This window comes from Pelodiscus sinensis, chromosome 7, assembly GCF_049634645.1.
Source record: "Pelodiscus sinensis isolate JC-2024 chromosome 7, ASM4963464v1, whole genome shotgun sequence".
NCBI lineage: Eukaryota > Metazoa > Chordata > Testudines > Trionychidae > Pelodiscus > Pelodiscus sinensis.
In genome coordinates, this window is record NC_134717.1 from 73,079,380 (window position 1) to 73,095,907 (window position 16,528).

The 16,528-nt window shown below is 45.0% G+C and overlaps 1 protein-coding gene across 2 annotated transcripts; it reads left to right on the plus strand.

Moving 5' to 3' along the window:
- The first annotated feature begins 13 nt into the window (after positions 1-13).
- On the plus strand, positions 14-13,052 carry MAIP1 (matrix AAA peptidase interacting protein 1). 2 transcript variants are annotated; one of them, XM_075934275.1, is made up of 5 exons: positions 14-328; positions 5,047-5,121; positions 6,469-6,595; positions 8,675-8,825; positions 11,382-13,052. In XM_075934275.1, the coding sequence occupies exons 1-5, from the start codon at positions 14-16 to the stop codon at positions 11,458-11,460; spliced, it is 747 nt and encodes a 248-aa protein (XP_075790390.1). In that variant the 3' UTR covers positions 11,461-13,052. The 2 variants fall into 2 exon arrangements, with proteins under 2 accessions (XP_075790390.1, XP_075790391.1); XM_075934276.1 differs by having other exon boundaries at positions 5,047-5,118.
- The last annotated feature ends 3,476 nt before the right edge of the window (positions 13,053-16,528 follow it).

Here is a 16,528-nt window from a genome sequence, read left to right on the forward strand (position 1 = left end):
GCGGGGCGCTAAGATGGCGCTGCCCAGGGGCCTCCGGCGCTGCCCGGGCCCGCTCCGCGCCTTCTCCGCCCACCTCCTGGCGGCCACCGCCAGACCCGCGTGGGCCGGGCTGGAGCCGCCTGTCCCGCGGCGCCCGGCCGCTGCCTGGCCCCCCGCGCGCTTCTGCGGCAGCGACGGGCGGGGCCGGGCGGGCGGCGGCCGCAGCGTGGTGGTGGTGGGGATCCCCAACCCCTTCATGTGGCTCCGCACCCGGCTCTACTGCTTCCTCATCCGGGCCTACTTCGACCAGGACTTCAGCGTCCAGGAGTTCACCCAGGGGGCCAAGCAGGTGAGCTCCTGCCCCCCCCCCCCACCTCTTATCCTGGCCCCAAACCGCAGTGTCCCCAGCTGAGCGGGAGAGGAGGGGCCAGTGTCCTTCCTCCCTATCAGGGAGAACCCCCTTCCCCAGGCAGGATACCTTTTAACCCCCCTTACCCTTTCCTGAGCCGTCTCTCTCACCCCTAGGGCTGTGTCTACGCTGGGCCACTTATTCCGGAAAATCAGCCGCGTTTCCGGAATAAGCTGCGCGCTGCCTACACTGGCCCTTGAATGTCCGGAAAAGCAACGACGCTCGACTGTACAAAATCAGCCGCTATTCCGGAAAAGCTACGCTGCTCCCGCTCGGGCATAAGTCCTTATTCCGGAACTCTGTTCCGGAAAAGGGCCAGTGTAGACAGCCCAGTCGTCTTTTCCGGAAAAAAGCCCCGATCGCGGAAATGACAATCGGGGCTCTTTTCCGGAAAAGCGCGTCTACATTGGCCACGGATGCTTTTCCGGAAAAGGGCTTTTCCGGAAAAGCAGCCTGCCAATGTAGCTGAAACGAAATACAGGACTATGTAGCACTTTAAAGACTAACAAGATGGTTTATTAGGTGATGAGCTTTCGTGGGCCAGACCCACTTCCTCAGATCAAATAGTGGAAGAAAATAGTCACAACCATATACACCAAAGGATACAATTAAAAAAAATGAACACACATGAAAAGGACAAATCACATTACAGAACAGAAGGGGGATGTGGGGGGGGGGGGGAAGGAAGGTGAATGCCAGTGAGTTAATGATATTAGAGGTGGGGAAGGGGAAATGTCTGTGAGTTAATAGTATTAGAGGTGATAATTGGGGAAGCTATCTTTGTAATGGGTAAGATAGCTGGGGTCTTTGTTAAGTCCCGTGCGGAGAGTGTCGAATTTTAGCATGAATGCCAGTTCAGAGGATTCCCTTTCAAGTGCAGATTTGAATGTCTTCTGCCAATGTAAACGCTCTTTTTCCGGAAATACTTACAACGAAAACTATTCTGTTTTAAGCATTTCCGGAAATTCATGCCAGTGTAGACACAGCCTAGGTGTATGGGTGTGACTCATTATCTTTCCTTTATCGTCACCTGGGATTCCTGAAGCTTCAGGGGGTAGCCGAGTTAGTCTGTTACAGAAAAAAAACAACAAATGGTCTGGTAGCATTTTACAGACTAACAAAACATGTAGAGGGTATCATCAGCTTGTGTGGGTACAGCCCACTTCTTCAGATGACGGAAGTTATGAGTTTGGGATACAAAAACTCAAATAAGAGAGGGGAACACTTAGCAATGTAAGGCAGAGACCTGCTCCCCACATTGCCCTGAGCTGTGAGTCCTGCCACTCTCCCCCCCCCCCGTAAATATAGTGAGAGGGGGGCACCGTGAAGGCAGTGCACAAGTAGGAGTGGCAATACTGCATAACAAAGTCCCTTCTAAGGTGCGCACTTGCACAGGCACTAAGAGGAAATTTTAATCACGCCCATCTCCAAAGAAGAGCTGTGCAGTAATGTGTCAGTGGAAGGTGAGCTGCTGCTGCTAGGGTGGTGGTGGGCAAGTGGGGAGGCTCAGCCTGGCGGTTCTTTGCTGTCCCCAATTCCCCAGGACTGGAGCTGCAGCCAGGCCCGTGTTGTGATTGCTTGGGGCCGGGGCCACATGGCAGACTGTGGCTGCTCTGAGGGCCGTGTCCAGAGCCACATGGCGGGCAGAGGGCGGTGGCTGCTGCTCCTGTGGCTGGAGCGGCCACTTGGGAGCAGCCGGGAAGTCACCACGTGGCTCTGGTTCCAGGGGAATGGCTGGAGCTGGGGTTAGGGCTGTGTGGGGCTGCTCTTGAAGTAGACCGCAGGGCGGCTGCTGGAGCTGGACCTTGGACTGTGGTGTGGCTGCTGTTAATTATCCCTTGTTTTGGTATTCTTTCTTCCATAACATTTTAGAAATATATTTTTGTTTATGACTTGGGTGGCACACATCCAAACAAGCGCATATACATGACCTCAGCATTGGTGCACAAGACAAAACTCTCTCTGCTCCTGGATGGAAAATCTTAGAGGGAACACTGCTGCATACACCTCCTTAAACTAACCTTGCGACCTCCCCATTTCCCTCCTGCCCTGTAACCCACTTTTGGGTCAGGAGCCCTAATTTGAGAATCTGTATAGTATAGTAAAAAACACTAACTAGATTTCACAGGAGAAAACCAGATTTCATGGTCCATGACACATTTTTCATGGCTGTGAATTTGGGAGGGCCCTAATTATAGGAGTTGTCATTTAGCCCTTTAAATTGTGATTCAAAATTTGACAGCCTTTTCTGGATAAGGCATTAAAACATCTATGAGAATAATGCAGTTTTAGGCATGAATGGAGTAAACCATTGTAGACTCTAAGGAAATTAAGATGCAGGTAATGATACAAATTGTATCGATTACATGATTGTCGGTAAGGGGCCCTTCAGCAGCTCTGCAGTTTAAATGTGGTAGGAGCCGGGTGTGCATGCAGCCTGGATCCTACTATATTTAAACTGCAGAGCCACAGCAGGGCTAGGTCCCAAACCTTGCTCCGGGTCCCGGACCTACCCTCCGCTACGGCTCTGCCATTTAACTCTGATAAGGCGTAGAGCACGCTTCCTTCTCTCTTCTCAGTGCCTCTGGGTTACATACTTCCCTTGGCTGAGGAAGTATTTCCTGAACTTCACAGATCTCTCAGAAATTCATCCCAGATGAGCCCTCACTTGTAATGATGATGGATTGGTGTCTTTGGCAGGTGGTATTGAACCTGGGATCTTAGGGGCTAAAGCCATGAGCCTCTACCACAGTGGTCCCCAACGCGGTGCCTGTGGGCACCATGGCGCCCGCCAGGGCATTTGTCTGCGCCCGCCGACAACCTGGGCCGGCCCCGCCCCCAGGGCACAGCGCACTGGAGGCGCCGGCCCCAGGCGCGCGACATGCACCGGCGCCTGGTGTGCAGCGCTCGGGCAGCCCCAGCCCCGGGGCACATGTGGGCGCGCAGCGCCGGTGCCGGCCCCAGGCGTGCGGCTCGGGCAGCAGCGCCGGCCCCAGGCCCACGGCACAAGGTGCTCGGTCGGCCCCGGCCCTGGGGCACGTGCCGATGCCGGGTGCAAGGGCATCCCCGCCCCTGGCGTGCCACAGGACGCGCGGCCCTGCCCCCGGGCGCCCGGCGCGTGAGTGGCCCCGCCCCCAGGCGCCCGGGAGCCTCTAAAGGTTGGGGACCACTGCTCTACCACATGAGTTAAAAGTCCAGTAGGGGGTTCATCTGGGTTTTCAACTGGGAAGTCTCTGAAGTTTGGGATGCCCTTCCTTAGCTAGGGGAAGTATGTAACCTACAGACTTTCCGGGTGTGATTCACTATCCCATCTATCGGCACTGAGACCACTTACAGAAAGACTAGTCATCTGGTTTTTAGCCTGTGTGGTAGACTCATGTTCTAAAAGGTCCCAGGTTCAACTCAGCCCCCAGATATTAGCACGAAACATTGACAGTTCTGTTGTATTGGAAAAGTCAAACTGTTATGTATGTGTAGGAAGATGGTTTTCTTGGTAGATGGCCGAAGACTTTGCTATTTTTCTGGAGGAAGTGAGAAAAAAAGCGACTCCCGTCTTACAACCCCCCGCATTTATGACCGCTCTGCTCTGCCCTAGGCTAGCTATGGGAGCTACTCATGTGGCACCACTTCCACCTGGCACAGCCTCCAGCCGGCTATGGGAGCGGCTTGTGTGGTGCCTCTTCCAGCTGGCTACAGCTGCTCCACCAGCACTCCAACACAGGTCCTTTCCTACCTCCCCTTCCCACCCAGCACACTCGCTGACTGCTCAGCCAGCTCTCCAGCACGGGTCCTTTCTTTCCTCCCCTTCTCACTCAGCACACCTACCGGCTGCTCAGCCAGCTCTCCAGCACAGGATCCTTTCCTTCCTCCTAGCACAGCCACAGCCAGCTATGCAATCAGCTCACGCCATGCCACTTCCACCTGGTACAGCTGGGGACTACAACTCCCAGGAGGCAAAGCAGACCAGGAACAGAACCCCCATTTGTATCATTGCGCCTATGGGAAATAAGGGTTCCACTTACGACGGCTTCACTTACAACGGTTCTCCAGGAACCAATTAGGTTGTAAGTGCGAGGGTCACCTGTAGTAAGACTGTGCTGTTTTCAGAGCAAAGAGTAAAATGTGCTAGTTTAGCTTTGCTTTTCTGCAGCCAAAACAGACAGACAGTGTGAGAAATGTCATTTTCATCTGCTTCTAGGAGAGGATAGTATAAAGTAGTCTAACTTGAAGGTAGGGCAATTATACTATGTGTTGGTGATGTGTAAAAGGTTAATACTTATGAGTAGTGTGAATAATGAGAAGGCATTCATACCCTTTATGTATCTCTGGAATGGGACTGCATACAACAAAGAGAGGATGGTGCAAGGACATAACGACTAAGAATGAGGGGGGAGGAGGAAACTCATCAGGAAAAAAAATTGGTCTGGAGTAATTTTGTAAGCAAAGTGGCCATGGTCCCATTAGATGGATTGCCTCAAACTAGGTAACAAGACACTAGAAAATATACTAGAGACAACAGTCCTTCCCTAGTAGCAATGTGATGGAACAGGATGAGCAAATGAGTCTTTTTCTATATCCAATCTGATTCTCTGATTTCTGGAAAAACAGCTAACCTTGAGTTAATGGTATGTGTGCTCATGTATTTTTCTGTTTTGTAGGCCTTTGCTCTTGTTTCAAAGCTGCTGTCTGAATGTAAACTTGATCTGTTGGAGGAATTTGTATCAAAAGAGGTAAAGAGTATATTACTTCTTTTCTAAAATCTCCAATACAGAATGAAAAATATTTCTCACCCTTTAATCTGCCAATAGGTTGCCAGTCATCTAAAATGAAGTTTAACTTGTTAAATAACACAAATAGTATCAGTTTGGTCTAACTAGATAAGGACTCATTAATAAAGATCAAGAGAATGTTAGTCTTTGTTTAGACTAAAGGAGAACAGTTACTATATAATGAGAATTGTTTAGTGTTCTTACCATTAATGGAGCAACTGCCAGAAGATCCAATGAGTCATTAAAAAGGGATTAAAATATAATCATTGCAGGAGTGAGTAGACAACGGGAGCAGACCTGTAAACTTCTATTCAGATGGGGTGAGTGAGTGGAAGTCCTTACTGTATGACCACCAGTTTCAGTGGCACCAAAACTTTAGATCAGGGATAGGAAACCTTTTTTAGGCCAGGGACCGCTGACTCTCAGAAAAATCAGTTGGGGGCTGCACATAAGTGAGAAGCAAAAAAAAAAAAAAAAAAAAGACCCCTCACTGACGTGGCCCCCAACTGAGAAGGAGAAAGCACCGTCTCTCTGCGGGGGTGGGGGGGCAGGGAAGGCAGAGGCAAAGCAGGGAAACTGCATGTGGGGTCTGAAACAGTCCCCATTCACACCAGTTCCACCCCAGCACTTCAGCCTTTGAAATTTAGCAAGAGCCTCGAGGTGCTCATGCTACATTTTAAAGACAGAAGCCAGCAGGAACCATGGAGTGATCAGGGACTCAAGCTGGTCCAGGGTGCTGTGCCTCTGCCTTTTAAATGTAGTAAGAGCCAGGCTACATTTAAAATGCAGAACCACAGCACAGGTGGCTACCCTTGCTGCCGCTCTGCAGAGTGATCCCACCAACTAATAGTATAGTTAATATAATTTCTAAGTGCAATTTAACATCCTTAATACAGACACCAGCTGGCTGTGTGTGGCCCTGATGGGGGCATAGGCAGTGGTGCATGCACAGTGTGTGTTGGGGCAAGAGCCAGCAAGCTGATGAATCAGCTGATTCGCGGCTCGTGCCCGGTTTCCCCCCCCCCCCCCACTATGCCTCTGCTTTTTAAGTATATTAAGAGCCTCCAGGCTCTTAATATGTTTAGAAGGCAGAGCCACAGTGGGGTTAGCTCCCAAAGCCAGGAGCTAACCCTGCTGAGACTGCAGTTTCCCCCAATAAACTAATTGAGTAGTCTATGGAAATTCCATCTACTACTCAATTAGCTGATTACATGTAATTTAACATCCCTAGTTACAAGCTTTCAAGATCAGTTATTTCAGTTATCTAGTGAACTGTAACCTTAACAAAAATTGCAATTTCTTTAAATTCAGGTACTTCAAGTGTTGCAAGAGAAGCTTTCTTCACTGTCTGAAAATCACAGGAATGCCCTGGCTGCTGACATAGATGAAATAATGTATACAACAGCAGGAGATGTTGGCATTTATTATGATGACAGTGGTATGTATGGAATTCTGAAACACTCACCTTAAATAGACAGATAAACTTTTGTCATAGATTTGCTTGCTTATAGCTTTTCTAATTACAAAGGTACTGATGCGTCCTGTTTCTCATTCCCTGAAGTAATGTTTAAAGCGCTCTCTATGTACTTATTTGGTCTCGCTATAAATTATTACTAGTATGATGTCTGATCATTTTTTTCCTTTCACCTTCACTAGTATTTTATACACTTACTATTCATTTCTCCTTACTCACTTCTCAAAAAAAGACCCTGCACAGGTTACTGTATGCAGAAGTCTTAAAGTGGTATAAAAAAAATCACAATTCTAAGTGTTTCTTGTAAGCTGAGCTTGGGCAGCCACCCCGAAGAGATTCAGATGCCATCCAGTTAATTAACTCTGCCCACAGCAGGCAGCATGTGTTCCTAATGGTGGTACACATCCACACATGCTTGGGTGTGTGTAACAAAATGTATTTTGCACACTAGAAAAGATATAGGGAATGCTACTCACTGCCTCCTGTCTTATAGATTCCGTGTGTGTGTGTGTGTGCGCGCGCGCGCGCCTCTCTTCTTTCTTTTATTCCTCTCCTGTCTATACCCTATGCTCCTACCAAAAAGTATCTGCCATAAGGCAAGATTCTTCTATTGGAGAATGGCTGGATGTGACTTTCTTTGGAGCTTGTTGCTTCTGTCAGCTTGAGCCATGCTGTAGGTGACATAAGGGCTAACTTTTCTCATGTGGGCTGAGCACTCTGCCTGTGTAATGCTCCAAACCAATGTTTCTCAACCAGTGGTACGAGTACCCTTAGGGGTACTCGAGAGAAGTCTGCGAGGTATGTCAACACAATGAAATTTGGAGAAAACTGAATTTTTGTTCTAAGTTTAACAGTGCTTTATTATTATTTTTGTACTTTTTACACCCAAAAATTTAATCGCCTGCCCAGCTACGATTAAGCTGTTTAAACAAATGTGTTGCAATGCTACAAAAAATGTTTTGTGTGTTTTGGGTGTACTTATATATATTCTTTTTTGAAAAGAGGGTACTTTATTTAAAAAAAAAAAAAAAAAAAAAAGGTTGAGAAACACTGCTCCAAACTTGCCTGGGAAGCGAAGGAGGAAGTTTAAGACCAAATTTTAAAGTTTAACTGCAAAAATCTGAATTTTTCTGTCTTCATGCTCCATCTGACTTTGTAATTCATTCCTCTTTGCTGTCTGTCTCTTGTCCTGTGTCTATCCCATTCCTGTCTAGTGCTTCTAGAAAGTTTGCTTCTGTGGTGTTGATCCAGCGCACAGTGTTCTCCATGAAGGGATGCAGGAGCTGCAGCTTGAAATGGATATGATCGGAATCACTCCCAACAGTTTTTATGTTGTACCACTGATCAGTGCTCTATTCTGGAGTAACAGCACAGGCATAATTTCCCCCTGTGCTGGCTAGATAAGTGGACTGGGAATAATCTTATACCACACTGATGGTTTCTCCATACTACTCCAGGACATCCTGATAGACAGATATTTTAAACTGACAATAATCTGTTTTATTTTATTAAATGCCAAAAGTGAATGTTTGGCTCATTACAAAACACAGCTAAGATGGCTTTTTTCTGAACCTAACCTTGTTCTCATCCATCCATACTTCTTTATTTCAAGCTATCAAATACATTGAGCTTCTCCTTTTCTCTTTAATACCACCTTCTCCAAGTCTCATTCCCTGTCACTCTTAAGTACCTTTTCTGTCACAACAATATTTATTCTGTAATCTGGAATATGTCTGCCTTCTGTACAGTCTACCATATATAGTGTCAAGAATAACTTTGCTGATTTATGCACCTCTCTATAGAAAGTCTGATTTGTTTTTTTTAATTCTGCTAAACCCTGTGAAGATGGCTTTAGGTTGAATTATTTTAAGTTTTAAATATCCCCTTTTCCTTATTCTTTTGGGTTTCGTCTTAGGCTGTAATCTGTTGCTTCTTTGGAGTCTTAGTAAAATGCTTTGTGGTTTACAAGTAAAAGTATTAGTCTGCTGAAATATATGCAGAATTCTGGAATGTTGGCTTATGGGTTAGTTTTCTTTCTAACAGGAAGAAAATTTGTTAGTATCCTGATGCGCTTCTGGTATTTAACTAACGCTGACCTCCCTGATGAGACTCCAGATGGAACCAAAGTTTTCCAGATTGTATTTGGAGATGAAACTGTGAAAGAAACTAAACGTCTTCTAACAGCAAACTATGAGTAAGCTCCCTATCATTTTCCTTCTGATTGTATTTATCTTGGCCTTCTTTGTAAGAGTTTCCTTATCCAACCCAACTTTTATTCTGGGGAACAACACTTGAGGTATAGGTTTGTTTGTTTGTTTGTATAATAGAATCACATTAAAGTTGTTGCATTTGTTTCTTAGTGCTTATGCTACTATACCCCATGAATCTACAGGTTGGACCTCCCAAAATTGGGACTCCATGGTCCGGCAACATCCAGATATTCTTGCACCAGGGAGTCGTGGCTGGGAGCCCAGTGTCAGGAGGGCTGTTAGCTGGGAGCCCAGCGGGACTAGTGGCAGCAGTGCTGGAGCTGGGACCAGGGCTAGGGATGCGGCAGCTGTGGTAGCCCCAGTAGTGGAGCTGGGGATGCGGCAGCTGCAGCAGCCTGGCAAGAGAGGTGGGTCATGGTAAGGGGGTGGGGACTGTGCTGGGGGGCCAGTCCCCTGGTCCAGCAAATTCCCTCATTTGGGACTGGTCATGTCCTAAAGGTGCCAGACCAGAGAGGTCCAACCTGTACTTTCTGATTCCCTCCTTATCCCTCCCTCTTTTTGGAAAGAAACCCCAAGTCAGTCCTCAGTCCATTTTGTGAACCAAATCAAACAGTGCTGCCAAGCCACTTAGCCTGATTGGGCTTGGAAAGGAGTAAGTATTGCATTTGGTTTGAGAAGATAGCTTGTAAGAGATGAAAGATTTAACTGAACACTTTCTGAAGGAAGCTAAAACAACTCAAATGTAGTCTGGTGTTTGAATAGTTCCCAGGGATCTGATCTAAATCCTCTGAGTGATTGCTGGTCCAGTGGCAGTATTTTCAGAGGAATGTCCATGTAGAACACTGATTACAAAATGTGCCAGTGCCAGAGATGAAAAATATTTGTACTCTTGGCAAAATGATTTAAAATAATCTCCAGGCTTGTAAAAAGTGGAGGGAAATGGCATATTTTTGCCTAAGTTATGATAGGGTGCCCCTCTTCTAAACTTTTTTCAAAGAAGAGAAACTACACGGGTCCAGATTCAGAGAGACTACAAATAAAAGCCACTCAAAGAGCACCCTGGTTCACTCTCCTCCTGTGCTCACCTTTGGCCATATTTATCACATATCTTAGAGTATTGTCTGCTTTCTTTGAGGGTGCTAATTCCTTGCAGGAAGCTTGTGAGTTGTCTCAGTTCCTAGTGGCCAGATGTCCTAATAAACCTGTGGCATCCATCATGCTAGCCACTAGCCGCATGTGTCTATTTGGCTGGTTGAGTGTTGCTAGTTCCCTAAGCAGTAGCCTCTATAGTGAACTGAGAACTCATAAGCACTATAGTGGCTAATGCTTCAGAAGTGGTTGGACACCATGGTAATAAATCATCTGAACTGGCACTCTTGTCTGGCATAAAGGACTTCAGATCATTTTAAAAAACACTCATCGCTATGGTAGCTAGATGTCTAAGGATAGTTCTGCCTGAGCCAGATTTGGAACACTCTTACAAAACAATGTGGATTACACTGTGGCTGTCCTTGCTGTTCTGTTGGTGACTTGGGCACACAAATGCTGTGTTAACACACTAGAAACTAAAGATTGTATTTAAAATTCATAAACCATTACAGACTTAGAAAAGCAGGTTCCAGCTCTAAAAGGAGAAGGTTTTAAAATGTGGGGTAGCTGTTAATATTCTTTCAAACAACTGTAGAACTCAAATGTGTAGCTAGACTCTGTGGTACAGGATTTGTTCATATATCATATATCAGGACAAGGAGTAATGGGCTTAAAGTGCAGCAGGGGAGGTTTAGATTGGACATTAGGAAAAAATTCCTAACTGTCAGGGTGGTCAAATATTGGAATAAATTGCCAAGGGAGGTGGTGGAATCTCCCTCTCTGGAGATATTTAAGAACAGGTTAGATAGACATCTGTCAGGAATGGTGTAGACGGAGCTTGATCCTGCCTTGAGGGCGGGGGGCTGGACTCGATGACCTCTTGAGGTCCCTTCCAGTCCTATTATTCTATGATTCTATGATTCTATGATCTGGTCTAATATCTAAAAAAGCTACTGCATATTATTCAGTGATTTTTTTTTTTAATGCTTAAAACAAGTATCTCTCTTACTATATTGATTTTCTGATGCCTAATGGAAAAATGGGACCCTTCATTTAGAAATGAATTTTCATATGGATTGCTTTCTCTGATTATAAGGGTATTAGCGTGCAAACAGGATACTTAAGATTTCTGCTCTTAATTGTTTTGTCACTCACTTGTGGCCTAAGCCAAAGCCCACTAAAGTCAGAAGAAAAATTCCAGTTGACATTAGTAAGCTTTGGGTCAGTCTCTTGTAGAAATAGTTTTGGTGTCACAATCCTCAATTTGAGGAATAAGCAGTAATCTCTAATGAGTTCTTATAAAAGATCTGGCTTTCCTAAGATCAAAGGATGTGGGAAAAGATTGAGAAAATGATATAGGAAAATGTTTTTCAAGTTTTTTCGGTAGCATTAGCAGCTCTTTAAAAGATTATGTGAGTTTTAATAACTCTTATTTGTGCTGCTTTTCCTAGGTTCCGAAGGGAATTTACACAAGGAGTGAAGCCAGACTGGACTATTACAAGGATTGAGCATCCAAAGCTATTAGAATGAATTTCTTGTACAATGACTTTTAAGGACCTTTATAAATCTTCTGGCATACCAAAAGTGTGCAGCTTTTTTGGTCTCCCCACATCGATCTCTTTTAAGGATTTAATTTCTATTTTTTAATTTCCAAAATAGTTTTTTTGAATTTGCCATATACAGTATATTGCTCTGAAAGCATAATAATAAAGCTTTTTCCATGAGTCTCTGAAGCTATGCAATACAAATTTAATATGTAATAATTCAGAGACATTTGCATAGTATTTGGGTTACAAGCCAGAGTTCCGGGTGTATAGATCTGTTACATTGACAGAAGATATCTTGGTAATAATTAGGGATGCAATAGTGTAGTCGATTAACCGTTAAGCAAAAGCTTGTAGGTTAATGCTATAGACTACACTCATTTCCCCACCTCCCCCACCTTCACCCCCTCCACTCCAGGCCAGTAAATTTTTTAGTAGGCTGAGCAGCAGCCTGTCTCAGTCCTAGTTTGTGATGGGACTGGGACCTACCCTCACTGCAGCTCTGCATTTGAAGTGTATTAGGAGGTAGGCAGGCAGGCAGCCTGACTCAATTCCAGCTCATGCCGGGTCCAGGAGCTCAGAACCACCCCTGTATCAGAGGCAGCAGCAGAGAGTGACAGACAATTGATCCATGAGGGGAGCTGTTTTTTCAACTGGCTTCCCTTGCAGACCAGCTCCTGCCTGGCATCCCTTGCTGCTGCCTCTGCTACAGAGGCAGCAGTCTTTGCTACAGAGGTAGGGAGCTCCTTAGGAGTGGGGCTGGATTTCACTGGCTTCCAGCTCCACCCCCAGGAATATAGAATAGTCTAGTCATCAATAAGAATTAATGAGTTTACTTGACTATTCAGTTAATCAATATTTAACATCCTTAGTATTAATAGAATACTGCTTGTGGGTAGAATACTGCTTGTGGGCTCCATGGGATCTGGCTATACAGAGGCTCCCCATAGGCAGCGGCTCCCCCCCTCCCTTGCTGCCTCTGAAACAACCCCGGGCTTATCGGTTAATCATGTAGTCAACTACAGCTTGACATCCCTAACAAGAAGTGTGGTGAGGATTAGTTAAGGAATGCAGCATTTTGAAGGTGTTAAATGCCAAGTATGATTATTGTATGCAGTGGTGTTGTAGTGTTGTTTTAGCCAGATATTAGAAAGACAACGTGGGCAAGGTAGTATTTTATATCAGACCAACTTCTGTTGATGAGAGAGATAAGCCATCAAATGTATGCAGAGCTCTTCATATCTATAGCTTTGTGTAAGCTCAAAAACTTGTCTCTCATCAATAGAAATTGGTTCAATAAAAGATATTACCTCCATCTCCTTGTGTCTCAAACATTCTTACTGTGAGGCATAGGGCTTGGAGAGAATCACAAACAATGTAACATACATCTACCTCAGGCAATCTAGGGTTATAAAATGGTTTCTTGGCAATAGCACTTAGTTAGGATTTATCAACAAGCTTTTTTTAACATTCTGGGAGGCTAAATGAAAACAAAATCCTTTGGTTGTCAGCCTTCACATTTTATACTGGAGAATTCCTATTGTATCAACTATTGAATAAAGTTGACAGATAACAGCACTTACTATCTCAACAGGAAAAAATCTGAGATTCTGAATAATATCTAGCATGTACTGGAAGTGTACTGTTCTACCCTTGCAGTGGAGTGGCTTGATTTTCTAAGACTATGTCTAGACTGCAGGTTTCTTTCAGAAGAAGCTTTTCCAGAAGAGATCTGCTGAAAAAACTTCTTCCAAAAGAGAGCGTCCACACCCCCAAAAGTAACAGAAATAGTCATGTTAGTCTGAGCTTGGTAAAATAAAACAAAACAAAAATAGTCGTGTAGCACTTTAAAGACTAACAAGATGGTTTATTAGGGGCTTTTGTGGGGCAAACCATCTTGTTAGTCTTTAAAGTGCTACACAACTTTTTTCTTGTTTGTTTTACACTTCCTAAGCACATTGAAAAAGTGATCTGCTTTTTCAAAAGATAGCGTCCACACTGAATGGACGTTCTCTCTCATTTAAGCTGTGATTACTATGGACGGAGTGGCCCCCAAGGGCGCCTATGCTTTTCGCTCTTTCCTCTTCTTTCAAAAGAACTCCCTCTTCCCTGTTCACACATGCCTTTTTCTGAAAGAGCTCTTTTGGAAAAAGGCTTCTTCCTCATAGAAAGAGGTTTACCAATGTCGGAAAAAATCTCTGTTCTTTTGATATTTTTTTTCCGAAAGAACACAATTGCAGTGTGGACATAAGTGAATTTTTTTCAGAAAAATGGCCCCAATTGAACAAGCAGTTGGAGAGAGTTAACCACAAACTGCATTGTCTTTATCTGCTCTCTTGAATGACTTGCTGACCAAAAAAAGTTCATATTTGTGTCCAGTAACTAGGTGAATGATATCAGATGACCTTAATGCCTTCTCATAGCCATTATTATCTATGATTTCATAAGCACAGATTTTATTAAAAAATGTTTAAAGCAGCTCTTTTGGGACTGTTAAAATACCATTGATCACAGAGCTGGTTAAAGAATTCTTAAGCAATCTTTGCTTTGGAAGCATGTAATTCTTTTGAAGACATCAGTGTCTAGCAAGTCAGGGACGCATGCAGAAATGAGATTGTCTTGGATTGCTGATCTAGCATATGTGTGGCTAATCAATAGCAAACTGTACATAAAAATAGCTTATTTCTTACACATATGAACCTACATCTCAACCACATGAAGAATCTCAGTATACTGGTTTTAGAAAGTACAAGACTGCATCATAGATACTTTGCTTATAAGTTTTATGCTTCCCTTAAAACTAAATCCACTCAAGTAGTGTATTTTGCTACAGTACAATACAACAGTGGTAGTATTCGTTAAAGACATTTTCTCCAAGTTTTGAATCTTGGTCAGAACAGGTTTATCTACTTTGCTGTTAAAATCCATGCTATATGGCAGAAAAAAGTGAGTATAGATCAGTGGTTCTCAACCTATTTACTCTCATGGGCCATATCTGTGGCCCACAATATGTCATGTCAGCCACATCCAATACTACCTCTATGGACGTGAGAATACATGGGTAGAGCCCTGTGCGGATACAAAATTTGTATCCATATCCACATCCATATTTGCAAAAATGTGCCACTGATATCTGCAGATAACTTTGAAGGGGAAAACTAGTGATCTGGCTGGGTGGTAATGTCATGAAGAGGGAAGTCTCTCTCTCTCTCTGGAGAGAAATCAAATGAAAAAAGAAAGAAGTGGGCATCAGATTGGTTGTGATCTAACCCCTAAGTTGAATAATAAATACCCTGACAAATTAATTTGCAGCTCCTGACGGGTATCACCCTGGCAATACTGAACAAAGTCGCTCTCTCTAGCTATGGAACTGTCAATTTCACTGTAAATTCCTTCTGTCAACTTGCCTCAATTTTGATCTGGAGGAACCAATGTATTGGAGAAGGGGGAATGTCCTTTTCCTCACCTTTCATTGAATCAGAGGTTTGGAAGAGACCTCAGGAGGTCATCAAGTCCAACCCCCTGTCCAAAGCAGGACCATCCTTCACTAAATCATTCCAGCCAGGACTTTGTCAAACAGGGAGTTAAAAATCTCTAGGGATGGAGATTCCACCACCTCTCTAGGTAACCCATTCCAGTACTTCGCCACCCTCCTAGTGAAATAGTTTTTCCTAATATCCAACCTAGACCTCCCCCACTGTAACTTGAGTCCATTGCTCTTTGTTCTGTTGTCTGTCGGCACTGAGAAGAGCCTTTCTCCATCCTTTTGGACACTTGGTAATTAAAGGCTGCTATCAAATCCCACCCCGCTCTTCTCTTCTGTAGTCTAAATTGTCCTCCCTCTCTCTGACTTCCGTGACTGGTGTCTTTTTGTCTTTATTTGAGATAACTCTGATAGGGCAGGGATGTAATGTTTATATCCACCTGCAAAGCATCAGGCGCATCTCTGGCTCTCCAGAAAGAATTACTGCTCTGGCCTCTGAACCATGGGTAGTTTGGTGTCTGTTTCCATATGTGTCTCAAAAGAAGGCTAGAGATTTTGACAGACTCTTTTTACAAAGTGGTCTTTTCTCCACAAATAGCAAATCTGAGGCCACAAATTCATTTTGGGTAGACTACCAAAGAACAGAGAGCTGATAAAACACCTGAGGTAGATCTAAGCTGGTGTCCTAGGGTGCATCTACATGGCACCATTTTTCTGGAATAACAGCTGTTATTCTGGAAAAACAATACTAGCATCCACACTGCAGTTGCGTGATTTTGAAAGAATGTTGAAATAATGGACAGCTCCTTCGGACGCCGGTAAACCTCCTTCCACAAGGAATAAGGCCTCTTCCGAAAAAACGTCTGGAAGAGGATGTATGTGGATGCGGAATAGGGAGTTTTGTCAAAGAAAGAGGCCTTCAGGAAATCCCACAGGTGCCCTCCTGGCCTCTCCATCCACATTCATCAGAATGCTATAGTATGTATTCCCTTGGAGCTGCAGACACAGGGGACAGGACTTATGGCAGGAAGCCGGCCCTCAAAGCCTCCAGCCATAGCGCAGCTCACGGTACCACATATCTGGGCACCATGTCCAAGCCAAAAGCTCCCCAAAAATCTCCTGCCCATCACAGTGATCATGCAGAGGGCTCCCAGGAGCCTGGCAGGGGCTGCAAAAGATGTACACCATCCTGGTCTGGGGTGGAGATCCTGGCCCGCCTGGAAGTGTGGGGAAAGGAGGAGACCTTCCAAGATCACTGCTCCAGATGGGACAACACCGATATATACGGCCAGATGGCCAAGAGCCGGGCCACATTAGAAACCTGGAGCAGGTTCGTAGTAAAGTGAAGGAGCTCTGCGAGGCCTATGCCAGGGTAAGGGAGCACAGCTCATGTTCTGGTACAGGACCCCACTCCTGCCCCTATTATGATGCATCCTGGGGGAGGGGGGGGGTCAGCTCCTTTGCTACCCCTTAGTGGTGGACTCGGGACTAGAAACACCCTTCCTAGCCTGCCCGGGAGTCCCAGCCCACGAGGAGGAGGACAGGGAGGTGGCCACGGTGAGCACTGTGA

Bases quoted from the DNA above. Each gene is read 5' to 3' on its own strand.
- MAIP1 (XM_075934275.1), top strand. From the start codon at position 14: ATGGCGCTGCCCAGGGGCCTCCGGCGCTGCCCGGGCCCGCTCCGCGCC. The intron at 5,122-6,468 runs AAGAGTATATTA...CTTTAAATTCAG, and splicing joins AATTTGTATCAAAAGAGGTA to GTACTTCAAGTGTTGCAAGA. The intron at 6,596-8,674 runs GTATGTATGGAA...TCTTTCTAACAG, and splicing joins CATTTATTATGATGACAGTG to GAAGAAAATTTGTTAGTATC.